Source organism: Mytilus edulis, chromosome 12 (assembly GCF_963676685.1).
Source record: "Mytilus edulis chromosome 12, xbMytEdul2.2, whole genome shotgun sequence".
NCBI classification, from domain to species: domain Eukaryota; kingdom Metazoa; phylum Mollusca; class Bivalvia; order Mytilida; family Mytilidae; genus Mytilus; species Mytilus edulis.
Window position 1 is genome coordinate 22,612,625 of NC_092355.1, and position 12,626 is coordinate 22,625,250.

At 32.0% G+C, this 12,626-nt stretch overlaps 1 protein-coding gene across 1 annotated transcript; it reads right to left on the minus strand.

Annotated features, from left to right (window-relative positions):
• Positions 1 to 2,875: 2,875 nt before the first annotated feature.
• On the minus strand, positions 2,876 to 11,962 carry LOC139499368 (uncharacterized). The gene is made up of 4 exons (XM_071288052.1): positions 11,821 to 11,962; positions 6,975 to 7,952; positions 4,755 to 4,924; positions 2,876 to 4,161 (listed from the first exon to the last, which is right to left on the minus strand). The coding sequence occupies exons 1-4, from the start codon at positions 11,840 to 11,842 to the stop codon at positions 3,757 to 3,759; spliced, it is 1,575 nt and encodes a 524-aa protein (XP_071144153.1). The 5' UTR covers positions 11,843 to 11,962; the 3' UTR covers positions 2,876 to 3,756.
• Between the last annotated feature and the right edge of the window lie 664 nt (positions 11,963 to 12,626).

A 12,626-nucleotide genomic window follows, 5' to 3' on the forward strand; every position in this document is an offset into this window, starting at 1 on the left:
CACATTCTCAAATTGAACAGGGTGGGGATGACCCCAGGTACTTCCCTTTAATTTCATTTGATTTGTTTTATCCTCAAATTCAAGAATGTATATGGTTTAGGGGTGGGGATCTGGACCGTTTACAAGTTCTCAAACAAGAGGGGGTGGGGTGACTCCCTAGGGACTTCTCTTTTATTTCATTGCATTTGTTTTATTGTCCCCTACAATAATATAGATGGTTAAGGGATGGGGATCTGGGCCGTTTACTAGTTAATAGCACGTTCTCAAATTGAATGGGTTGGGGGTGACCCCCCATGACATTCCCATTAGTTTTATTTCATTTGTTTTATTGTCCCATTCAAGAATATATATGGTTTAGGGATGGGGATCTGAATGGTTTACAAAATAATAGCACATTCTCAAATTGAATGGGGTGGGAGTGACCCCCGGGACTTCCTATTAGTTTCATTTGATTTGTTTTATTGTCCCATTCAAGAATATATATGGTTTAGGGGTGGGTATCTGGGTCGTTTACAAGATAATAGCATATTCTCAAATTGAAGGGGGTGGGGATGACCCCCATGGGACTTGCCCTATGTTTTATGCAATTTGTTTTATTGTCCTTTGAGCATTTCTGACGACTGCATGTGTCTATCACTTATAGTTTTCAAGTAATATTCTTTTGAAAATTTTAGAAAATAAAATCCCATAGGATTCTATTGTAAACCCCTCCCTTCTTTCTGCCCCCCCCCCAATACCCCTAAATAGACCCCAATGCACAAACGAACAATAAATTGCTCATCTAGACATATAAGTCTAACATTCTATGAAACCCTAAGTTAATCTGACAAGCGATTTGTAGAAACGCTGCGGACAAGTTCATTTTTAAAGTGGCGGAAGAAGAGGAAGAAGGAGAAGAAGAAGAGGAAGAAGAAGAATAATAAAAATAATAAGAACTGAGCAAAAACAATAAGTCTCCAAACTTTGTTTGGGAGACTTAATAATCACAAAATGCGCGCAAATGAAATGCGTCCGCATAACTTTCACTTACGGAAAAGTGATTTATGTTGTACAAACGGGTATCATTATTTGCGAAAGAGTCGTTAGCAAAATACGACGACTGGGAAAAAAAATCCCGTTTACTTCGTGAATATTGTGAAATTTGCGCTAAAACAGCTTTTACTTTTTTTTAGTGTGCCCTTTTATACTAGTATGCGGCACATTTGGTTATTTTTTTAAAAGAATTATCCACCCATCTGTAAAACTGTGTTGAATATATTAAAAAGAAAGACAAATTTTAAAATGTATAATCTTAAATCTTTACGCTTTCCAATGTAATGGGAGATAACTTATTTTTAAAATAAATATTTTCCTCTGAAACAGATATGATTGTTGACAAAAAGAGTTACATCCCATCATAAATATTATCAAAAAAGTAATACGATAATTAAAAAATATCTGACAAAGTGCACTGTATAGAAGTAAATTTCGTATATATATATGATTATTATAAATATCAAATGAAAGAAAAATGTCAAAATGTCAAAATATATTTAGTTTATAATAAGGGGGATAATCAAAACTGCTTGTTTCTAAAAATATATTCTATTTGTGTTGTTGATATGTACATATGTACTTCGATAAATACATGTTGTTTAAACTATTCATAACTGAATTATTCCTTATAAAAGACGATAAAAATCAATCAATGAAATTTAGCCATTATCCAAGCTCTTGTTATTTGTTGTGTTTTGTATTTTCTGTTACTGGGATAAAAGATAAACAGAACGTCCATGGAAATCTGACGAAGACCTTTACTTACTTGAAGATCTCTAAAGGTTTGGGGGATTTTCAAGATTTAAATATTGATTTACGTAAGTTGTAAATATTTTTTCAACGAAAGTTTCTTTTTTCTTCTTCTTCCTTTTGAACAATTATAATAAGCCCGATCGTAAAGTCGTCTTGTTTTCTTAATAACGTTTTCGCTCCATTTTATTTTGTACAACATGTATTCATATGACAGTAGTGAAGCCTTGTTGACCCTTAAGAAGAAGAGTTACTTCATCATTGAAATTAGACAAGAAGCATAATATAAAAAAGAAGATGTGGTATGGTTGCCAATGAGACAACTATCCATAAAAGACCAAAATGACACAGACATTAACAACTATAGGTCACCGTTCGGCCTTCAGCAATGAGCAAAGCCCATACCGCATAGTCAGCTATAAATGGCCCCGATAAAACAATGTAAAACACGTTACCAAAACTGGCATTAAATTTCAAATTTACCGAAAAAAAATTGATCCGTATAAACTTGTTATTTAATCTAAATTAAATTTCAGTTAAATCGTCTGATATTAGTAGTTTCGATAAAAAATAAACGTATACCAAAACTGGCATTAAATTTCAAATTTACCGAACAAAAATTTATCAGTATAAACTTGTTATTTAATCTAAATTAAATTTCAGTTAAATCCTCTGATATTAGTAGTTTTGATAAAAAATAAACGTATATTTAAACGAAAAATTTAACGGTGATAAACTAGATTTAAACCTTTTAAATAACAAATTTAAACTGCTATTATTTTTCAAATAAATAACAAGTTTAATAACTCATAAATCGGAATTAAACTTAAGAAAATAAGAAATTTAAAAAAATTATTAAACTTTCATAAACTACTAAAATAATTCTTCATAAATCAGACCTGAAATTCAAAACTAGAAATTTAATTTATGAATAAATTTTGTAAACGTATCATTTCATGCAGTGTTTATAGCTAGATAAAGATCTCACTTGTATAACAGTCGCATTAAAGTTCCATCATATTGATAACGATGTGTGAATAAAACAAATATACAGCAACGTTAATAAATTGAAATTAAACAAAGGCAGATGTAAATAAAATATGCGTGAACACTTACTAATGAACAAGCAGAGTTTATGTTTTAACACTTGCCAAATTGACAATATTAATCATAAACTATACAAATATTGGAAAGATCAACCAATGCAATTCGTCTTTGTTATTGACATTCATACCTATGATGTCTGCTTGTTTTATTCACGCATCGTTGTCAATATAATGGAATTTGATGCGACTGCATACAAGACAGAGGTTTAGCTAGCTATAAAACAATCTTCAATCCAACATTTGTACGTAATAACACGCCTGTAACAAGTCAGGAATATGACAGTTGTTATCCATTCGTTTGATGTGTTTGAACTTTTGATTTTAAAATTTGATTACAGACTTTCCATTTTGGATTTTCCTCCAAGTTCAGTATTTTTGTAGATTTTACTTTTTTTTACATCTGATCATGGACAATACAAACGTACTAGAAATTAAAAAGAAGAGATAGATTTCGAATAAACGATAGAAATCATCACAAGGAGCTGAAGTTCCGGTGATCACTACGAATGATGTGGGTTGGGAAAATGGATTAAAAATTTTCATCACTTTCAAGATATTCCAATAAGCAGTTGTTTGCAGACATATAAACATGTTATGAAAAACACCAAAGTATGGCAATTAGCATGAATTAGGAACTTAAACCTATAAGTCAGAAGCCTTTTTTCAGAAGTTGACGTTTGTTGGTGTGGTTCATAGATATACGTTACAAATTAAATATGTTCGTCGGCTAAAAAAAAAACATATTTTCAAGTCACACAGAGAATATTTACATATCATATCAGTGTCAGGTATACAACACTGATTTAAGTGACAGAAAAGAACAAACCTAAAGTGTTAAACTATCCAATTAAATATTTTATGACAATCATTTATTCGATTTTCCAATAAAACCTTTTCTTGCGGCTAGCAAAATTTCCAAATTGTTCCATTTATTTCTAACTTCAGTAGTTACAGGCAGTTCACTGACGGCATTTCGTTCCTTTACTTTCCTCTTCGAAATTGTTTCTTGAGTTCCTCGCCTTAGATATATTGATGCCAATTTCAATGTTGCAATACATTCAAAAACATCACCATCAGTTGCGTTTTTAGATACTAGTCCCTCTTCAACCATTATTCTCACATGTTCAGGTAATTTAATTTTTATGTCTTTGTGGGTTGTAGGGAACGTGTCGATGATAGGGTTTCCTTGTAATTCAATCTTTTCTACAACTCTGAAAAATTTCTTGAAATATCTTGGTCTGTATCCGATCCCAGCCATTATGTATATGACCTTACAAAACAAATGCGATTTCAATTATATATTGACAAAACAAATGTTTTATTATATGATAATGCAATTTTTGTATATAATTCCAAATAATTTTGAAGAAAATTTATTACTTTAACTATTCAATATTTAACATTTTTAACGTGTAAAGCAGGTTAACGTCTTTCTTTTTAACATGTTACAGCCCACAGTTATCAATGTATATCAGTATGCTAATTTTTCACGTGTTCTGCCAAAGGTCTGTGTTTTAAGTACATACATTTCAAAAATTCTAAAATACGATGTTTTTCCAATATGTTTTTCTGATAAATATTTATAAAAAATTTCATTGTCATAATTTTTAAATACGCCAGACACGTGTTTCGTCTACAAAACTCATCAGTGACGCTCAGATCAAAATATTCATTAAGCCAAACAAGTAAAAAAGAGCATCGAGGACCCAAAATTCCAAAAGTTGTGCTAAATACGGTAACCACTGCCTCCTAAAATGAACGGTTTATACATTTTCTCATAGGAGATGGATTTTTATATTTATTGATTAACAATGAATCTGATTCATTTATAATATTTGTCTTAATATATGAAACGAATCTTACCTCTGTTCCAATCAGATGAGGCCATGAAAACCATGCAACAGAGACTGACAATATTAGAAATAATACGACAGATAAAACTACAAAACAGATGTGCTTAGCTCTTGATTTTGCATTTTTTGGTGTCTTACAGATGTACATGTATGCTCGAACTGATTCCCAGTGTTCAACTCCTTTAGTAAAATAGAAAACAATAAGTATAACATTTTATCTTGTGGAAAGGAATATACTTTATCAGTTCGTCTGTTTCAAACAAAATACTTTTGTTAATTGAATTTTATTAATGATGTGAAAAATAGATATGAGCTATCAATTTATGATAATTATTACTACTCATGCATTTAACAATATCAGTTGAAAACAGCACTTTTATTGATTGGTGCCATTGAAGTTAATTATATACCTTCACCATTGAAAAGAAGGTTCACTGCAGTGTAGGTTTGTGATGTCCCTAGCACTAGTTTGAGAACAATTGTTTTGCTCGATATCGATTTTGCTACATTTGTCCTTACCAATACTTTATGATATATCAACAAAGTAAAAATTCAAAAAACAAACCTTTAAAAAAAACATTATTGTCAAAATATGTTAATATAAAATAAGAAAGAAAGCAAACAATTGCTAATCAAGTGTATTTTAATCAAAATTAACACTAAGCATTAAAGATATAACATACACTGGGGAAAAAAAGAAAGTCACAAATTACCGATTAAGACTTTCCATTCAATCCAATAATATTTAAAACAGCACAGTCATTGTATGTGTACAAAATAATAATTTAGGTTTAAACTGACAAAAATAGAATGACAAGACATTATTAGGTCCTATTAAGTCTTCGGCCAAATGGATATAAAAAATAATACAATGAAACATAACTGCCAAAGAGACAACTCTCCATAAGAGACCATATGACAAAGAGGTTTACAACTTAAGGCCCCCGTGTGGCCGTCAACAATGAATACGCCCATACTGCATAGCCAGCTATAAAAGAAGCCCATAAGACAAATGAAAAACAATTCAAATGAGAAACCTAATTTTCTGATATTTGTAAAACAAAGCAATAAACGTTATACAAATATGATATACAGCAACAAAACGACAACCACTGAATTACGTTCATAAAATACAGCTGATTACACCATCAATTGCGTACAGCTTTTTTTATTTCTTTTTCGGTAACTATCACCAAGCTTTAGTCTAATTCTGTAGGTTTTACATGAGAAGGCGTAAATTGAAATAATCTGTAAATGAAAGTACAGTACAAATATCAATTGAATTGCAGGAGAAAATTGAATACGAAACTCATCAAAATAGACCGAACGAGATTACCTTGATTAATTGACAATTTTATCAGACTTATTTTCATATTTCTGGGTTAGAAGGTTCCCTTTTACTGTACTCGGAAGTGAGACACTATGGTACTCAGTCAGATAAGAGCAACACGATGTATAAGTAGTAAAATCATCATGCTTATAGTTGTTGTAATTTTTGGAAAAAAATGTTGTCCGACGACTTTTAATTTATATACAGAAAACATTTAACAGTATTTTTTTTTCACCAAATTGCAGCGATTTTACCATAAATGTTGTTTCTTCTACTTTCTCTTATCTGAACGAGAACCTAGTCGGCTGCATGAAAATTTTCTATTGAGTTAAATTATTTATGACTTTAATCATCAACGATTTGTAACAAAACTAATAGTTAAGGATGTACTTAGGTGAGTTTAGGTGAAAATTAATAAATTAAGAAGTTAAAATTGATAATATAAGCAGGTAGAGCATCAATTAAGGATAAAAATAAGCTAAAAATATTGATAGGTCATGGACCTCCTTTTCGAGATATTTGAGATTTAAAATATGGCGGAAAAAGGCTGACTCAGAATTTTACCTTATATTTGCATTGGTATTATTAGGACTCAAAACAAAAGAAATAAAATTAAGAATCTTCTAAAATTTTGGTAAATGACCTTTCATGAGCTATTAAGTCTTGTATATGAAAAAATAAATGGGTGTTATGGGGCAAAATATTTTACATTGTATTGTAAGGAAAAACACCAAGGAGATCGAACATTTGACACCAATTCCAAAACCTCACCTAAGTACATCCTTAAAGGTTTTTGGTCTATTCCTAATGTAATCAGATTATCCAGGAATTTATAAAAATCATCCCGATCACATGTTTTTAAATTGTATTTATCTTCTAAGTGTAAATTCATAGTGTTACCTGTTATATAAGGTGGCATTTGCGGAACAGCAATATGAGAAATTGCCTGTATAAAAGAAATCACGTAACTCCAGATAAATGGGTTTGTCCCGTAACTTGTTGGGTTGTACCATGGATTACCTTCCGTTCGATAACTGTAAAACCACATATTTCCAGCCAACGTCAAGCACGTTAGAACAATGAATGTTGCAACACCCCATGCCCAGCTCTTTCGGAGTATTCCCATTATAATGTATAGTACCCCGAGGACTAACAGAATAACAAATGTCCAGTTAAAGGCAAATGCACTGCCATAACGGACTTCGCCAATATTTGGGAAATTGAACTGGGCAAAGAACATCATTGTTATCACGACATTCGTTGGTATTGTAAAAAAATGTACACATTTTGGGAGAAAACCTTGATGGAAAATATCGAATGTATACATCTGGTAGAGGAGATCGAAAAAATCCCACTGGACTCTTGGAACAATAAGCCAGTAATTCAAAACTTTCTGAAAACAATTATCCCCTGGGATATTTAAACATCCACGTTTTGCATCCTGATGTAGAGCATCAATTGAAGTCGGGTCACGTTTAAAAGATTTCAGAGACTCGACAACTCTATCAGACACCAATCTTGCCGATGTCACTTTTGTTTGCAGCTCTCCAAAATATACATCCTCAAGTTTCTTCTTTACTTCGTTCCTCCAAAACTGTACAGATAGAATATTGAAATTAATCGTGTATATACGCGAGTCATTGAAATCATTTTTCTCAATAGTTAGATTTGCATTATAGAAAGGTATTTGGATATTAGGATGATCATCGCTACTTGAAGAGTGATCATTTAAAGCACTCTGAATGTATTTATGAATATGAGCCTCTGTTTTCTGAATGTCCGCGTTGCTGCTTAAATTATGTTGTCCAACTTCTATTATTTGCATGAAAGTATGTAATTTTGCCAATTCATTTTTCGTCAATTCGTCGTCATCCTCTACTGAAAAGAAAGAAAAAACATGTCTAAGCGTGTTCATAAATGCATACAGACGTTCAGTTCCGTTTCCAGCAGATTATAAATTGTTGAGTGTGAATAAATAAACTCATCATTGGTATCAGGACTTACATTTGAATTTGAGCCAGTGACTCTCGAATAAAAAAACGTTCAAAGGCCAAATGAAGTACGAAGCTGATGAGAATTGAGGACCAAAAATTCAGGAATGGCCTCAACACAATATGAAATAGCAACATAATTACTCTTGCCAAACATTGTTAGACATTTATTAAAAACTTTAAAAGATCCAAAAGTTTTGAAAACACGATTAAGAGTTTAAATTCATAAAGTAAAATTACTTATTTGAAATTGGAAACCATCTTTATTACAAAAGAGATTCAGGCTTTCCATATTCCAAATTTACGTGTCTATATCTAAGCCGAGCCTGCAAATGGACTAAATATTGCAAATTGTAAAGATATCTAATAATTTAAGAATAGCACGTGGTTAAGTTAAAAACATACTTTTTTTGCATTTTTACGAACCCCATCGAGATTTGGCCACCGTTATAGATTATAAAATTCACAGATAATACATGATAATCAAAGTATTTTTCTTTTACGCAGCCACAACCCAGTCCTGTTTACTTGAATTTCTATATCCCGTTGAATCGTAATATGTTTCTACTGGAATAATCCACTATTCGAGATTTTCATTTTTAGATTGGTATATACATATTGACCAAAGTTTTTCAGCCCGAAATATGCTGTTATATTTGACGCTAGTTAAAAGGGGCAATATATAAGCTTTTTGGTTATTGCAGTTGAGTTGTTAGAATTGGAATAATTTAGATACAACAACCACTGAAAGCAAATTATTGCGGTTTTTATATCAACGTGAAATTAAGGTCCTTTAAAAGTAAAATCACAAAAATGCCGAACTCAAAGGAAAATTCAAAACGGGAAGTCCGTAATCAAATTGCAAAATCTATTTCGGGGTTCACACATTGCCGATTATTGCTCCCGTTTGAGATTAGACAGCGATTAGACACGAAAGGTTGAAAAGTCAGATTACTATCCTCAATTATCTGGAATGTCCTATCATTGTCTGAACGCAGTCGTTTAAGTTCTTAACAGTTTCCTACGGGTCGGGAATGGTCCAAAAAATTCGACAAAGCATCCCGACAGTTAGGTGCGTCCAGTAACATTCGCGTAAACTCGGCCGATTTTGTCTAATCGGATTACAAGCGTGACTATGTCGTGACAGATTCTGATGTATCGGATCAAAATCCTAACAATGTCATGTGGAACGGGAATGGTCTGGAGAAATTTTTCATTGCTGTTTTTCTGCCGATTGAGTCCAGATTGCTTTAAGATATTGTCGATTGCGAACCGTTTTTGTCGAAACCGTTCCGGAACAGTCCCGTTATTAATACGACATTCGTCAATGATACCCACGTCAGAGTCCCGACAATTACAGTATACAATACGGCTGAGACCAGACAAAGCAGTTTGCAATGCGATAGAGCGGACCGTGGTAGGATTGTGTTCCGACAGTACCCGATCATCCCGAATATGCCGACAGGTTTCAAACGGATAACTTCTGTCAGCATCGGTTCACTGTCTGGTCACTGTCTGATCTCTGTCTGATTACATTCGGTAGAATTAGGACGCAGTCGTGATAGACTTAGTCGACTTTTACCATGCGAAAGATACAAATCGAATAAGAATCGGATTGAGAACGGGATTATTTGGACAAATTTGCTTGGAAACGGTTGAATATCGACGCTTCCTGAACATTATCTGATTGTTGTCGTAATTAAATATTTTTTTTACAAATTTAAATTAAAGTTTGAATTTCCATCCACGATTCACAGGATCTTGATCAGACTTTTGACAAATTTAAATCGAGAAAGTTCCTGTCAAGGACGGCAGTAAAAATCGTGAATGTGTGACCCCAGCTTAAAGCACAAAAAATTTACTGAATTTATAACAACTGTCATATTCCTGACTTAGTTCATGCATTTGTATGTACAAAATAGTGGACTAAACCTTGTTTTATAGTGACCCTAACCTCCCTCTTTAATTTTCATTATTTTGACATAATAGGTGCAAATGTAAAAAAAAAAATGGGGTGCAGCTGTCAACATGTGTTATAATCTTAATCACTATAGAACAAAACAAATATTTAACAAAAAAATATAAAAGGGCATATAGACAATGCGCATAAGTAAAAAGGAGTACAAACATTAACCAAAGCAGAATAACAAAGAGGGGATGTATAAGTACAGAACCACATTATATGCATATGATAAGTATGAAAGCAGATATCTGTACTAATATGAAACACAAAATGGCGTATAGACAAAATGGGACATCTTATCTCATTGCAAATTAAAACGTCCCCTTGCAATGATACATAAAAGAGGGACGAAAGATACCAAAGGGACAGTCAAACTCATAAATCTAAAACAAACTGACAACGCCATGGCTAAAAATGAAAAAGACAAACAGAAAAACAATAGTATACATGACACAACATAGAAAACTAAAGAATAAACAACACGAACCCCACCAAAAACTAGGGGTGATCTCAGGTGCTCCGGAAGGGTAAGCAGATCCTGCTCCACATGTGGCACCCGTCGTGTTGTTTATGTGATTACAAATCCGGTAAATAGTCTAATTCGGTAGGTCACATTCATGAAAGGGAAGGGGATTGTAGTTACGACGTAAGGAACATATCCGATATCATTTGTGAAACGGTTATTTCATAACGGTCAACCAACTCGTGATGGCGTCCGTAAAATTTACGAAGGGATGATTTCAACTTCACCATTTGGAACTCTTGGTTTAATAGCTTCCTTGTGAGCAGTAACCCTCTATCAAGAAAATCATGATAGGAAATGCAAGCACGGGAATATCGTATCAATTGGGAGATATATACCCCGTATGCAGGTGCTGCTGGAATGTTGCTACTTAGAAATGGAAAGTTCACAATTGGAAAGCTGAAATCATCTCTTTTGTCGTAAAGTTTAGTTTTCAATTGACCCTCATTGTCAATTTATAGATGTAAGTCAAGATATGAAGCTGACTTAACTGTATCTGTAGTATCCTTTATCTCCAATTCGATGGGATAGATGCGTTCCACATAGTCACCAAATTTTGAATTGTTTAGTGAAAGAACAAAAATTAGTCTGAATTTTATCGCAATAATTTTATATCTTTATTGCCAAAATATTATCGCTTGCTCTGATTGAACCATGTCCTGGAATATTTTTATACTTTAATAATTGTATTGTCAATTATTGTCAGCATACGAGTTTTGCTTCATATTTCAACTGCAAGTACTTTTTTGGTTGTAAAAAAAAATGTGCAATGAATTTTATTAAAAGAGAATTCGCTAAAAAAAATCGCAGTATTACAAATTACATTTAACATAAATGTTTATTGTCAATCATTGTCAACAAAAAGTATTTCTCTACATTCACAAGTAATGTGAAAGGTTTCTGGTATTACATTTGCAACGTATACATACACATGCTATTAAGTGCTTCTTCATAAAAAAAATCAATTAAAAAACAACCAGAGAGCCTTAAAACGAAAACCATTAGATGCATTAGAGAGGCTATTGAATGGATACATTAATAAAATGTAGCAACTTCAATCGAAGAATGGTCACTGTTATTACCTGCTCAATTAGCAGTTGTTGTAAATAAATTTCAGAGTTATAATAAAATAAGCTTGTTGAAAACTAGCATTTACAAACTATTGAAAAGATTTGCTTAAGAAATCTTCTTTGACAACAAAAAGCATCAGAAATAATATTTTTAACAAAATTTGATATTAACTACAATAAAGTATGATTAAAAACTTACCTTTTCTTTTAAAGCATAGCATCTTTTCAAAAATATATAATGTATCTGGTTTTGTTTCAAATCCTTCCAAAATTTTTATGATAATGCAATGTTGTTAAACTTTTAGCTACGTAATAAATTTTTATCAAAATCTTTTGAGGTATTCAGTAACATAAAGCATTTAAACAAATAAATAGTTTGTATTATATAATTAGTTTTGTTTGAAATCTCCATGGATCATACTTTTATGTTATGTTGTTACTACATCTTGATTACCCTCATTTCATGTACACGAATGCAAAGTTATTTAAGCATTCAACCATTTGATTACACTTACAGAATTTTGAAACTTCTTTTAAGTTTATATTGATCATAAAAATCATATTGTTATGAGGATAATAGAATAGCATTATACATTCGAAATCATTTTTTGGTATTCCGGTTTGGATTAGCTTTAACAATTTTTGATTTAATGCAGTGTCTTATTCCAATAATTCAATTTTAATTATTAGAATCAGAACTGATTTAATCAATAAAGAACGGGCTAGTAACAACCATTATAGTTAAGTAATTCTGCATGAAAAGTCATGTTATTGTCCGATGTGGTATTTGGAAAAATTGAAGAGAGTTAAATATAACATTTTTTGAACAGTTACTACAGCAAGGTTAATTCGCAATTTTATTTAATTACAGCTTTATGGGGCAGAAATAGTTTTGTATTTTGTATTTATACTTATTCTTTTTCTAAACTTTCATCACAAATTATATCATTATTACAATTCCTCACGAGTGTCGATATTTTCATCGAACATTTCCATTTATTAATT

Excerpts from the sequence above, each read along its gene's own strand:
- LOC139499368 (XM_071288052.1), bottom strand. The coding sequence starts at position 11,842 with ATGCTATGCTTTAAAAGAAAAG. Across the intron at positions 7,953-11,820 it reads GCTATGCTTTAAAAGAAAAG|TAGAGGATGACGACGAATTG; the intron begins GTAAGTTTTTAA and ends CTTTCTTTTCAG. Across the intron at positions 4,925-6,974 it reads AATGCCACCTTATATAACAG|GAGTTGAACACTGGGAATCA; the intron begins GTAACACTATGA and ends ATTTTACTAAAG.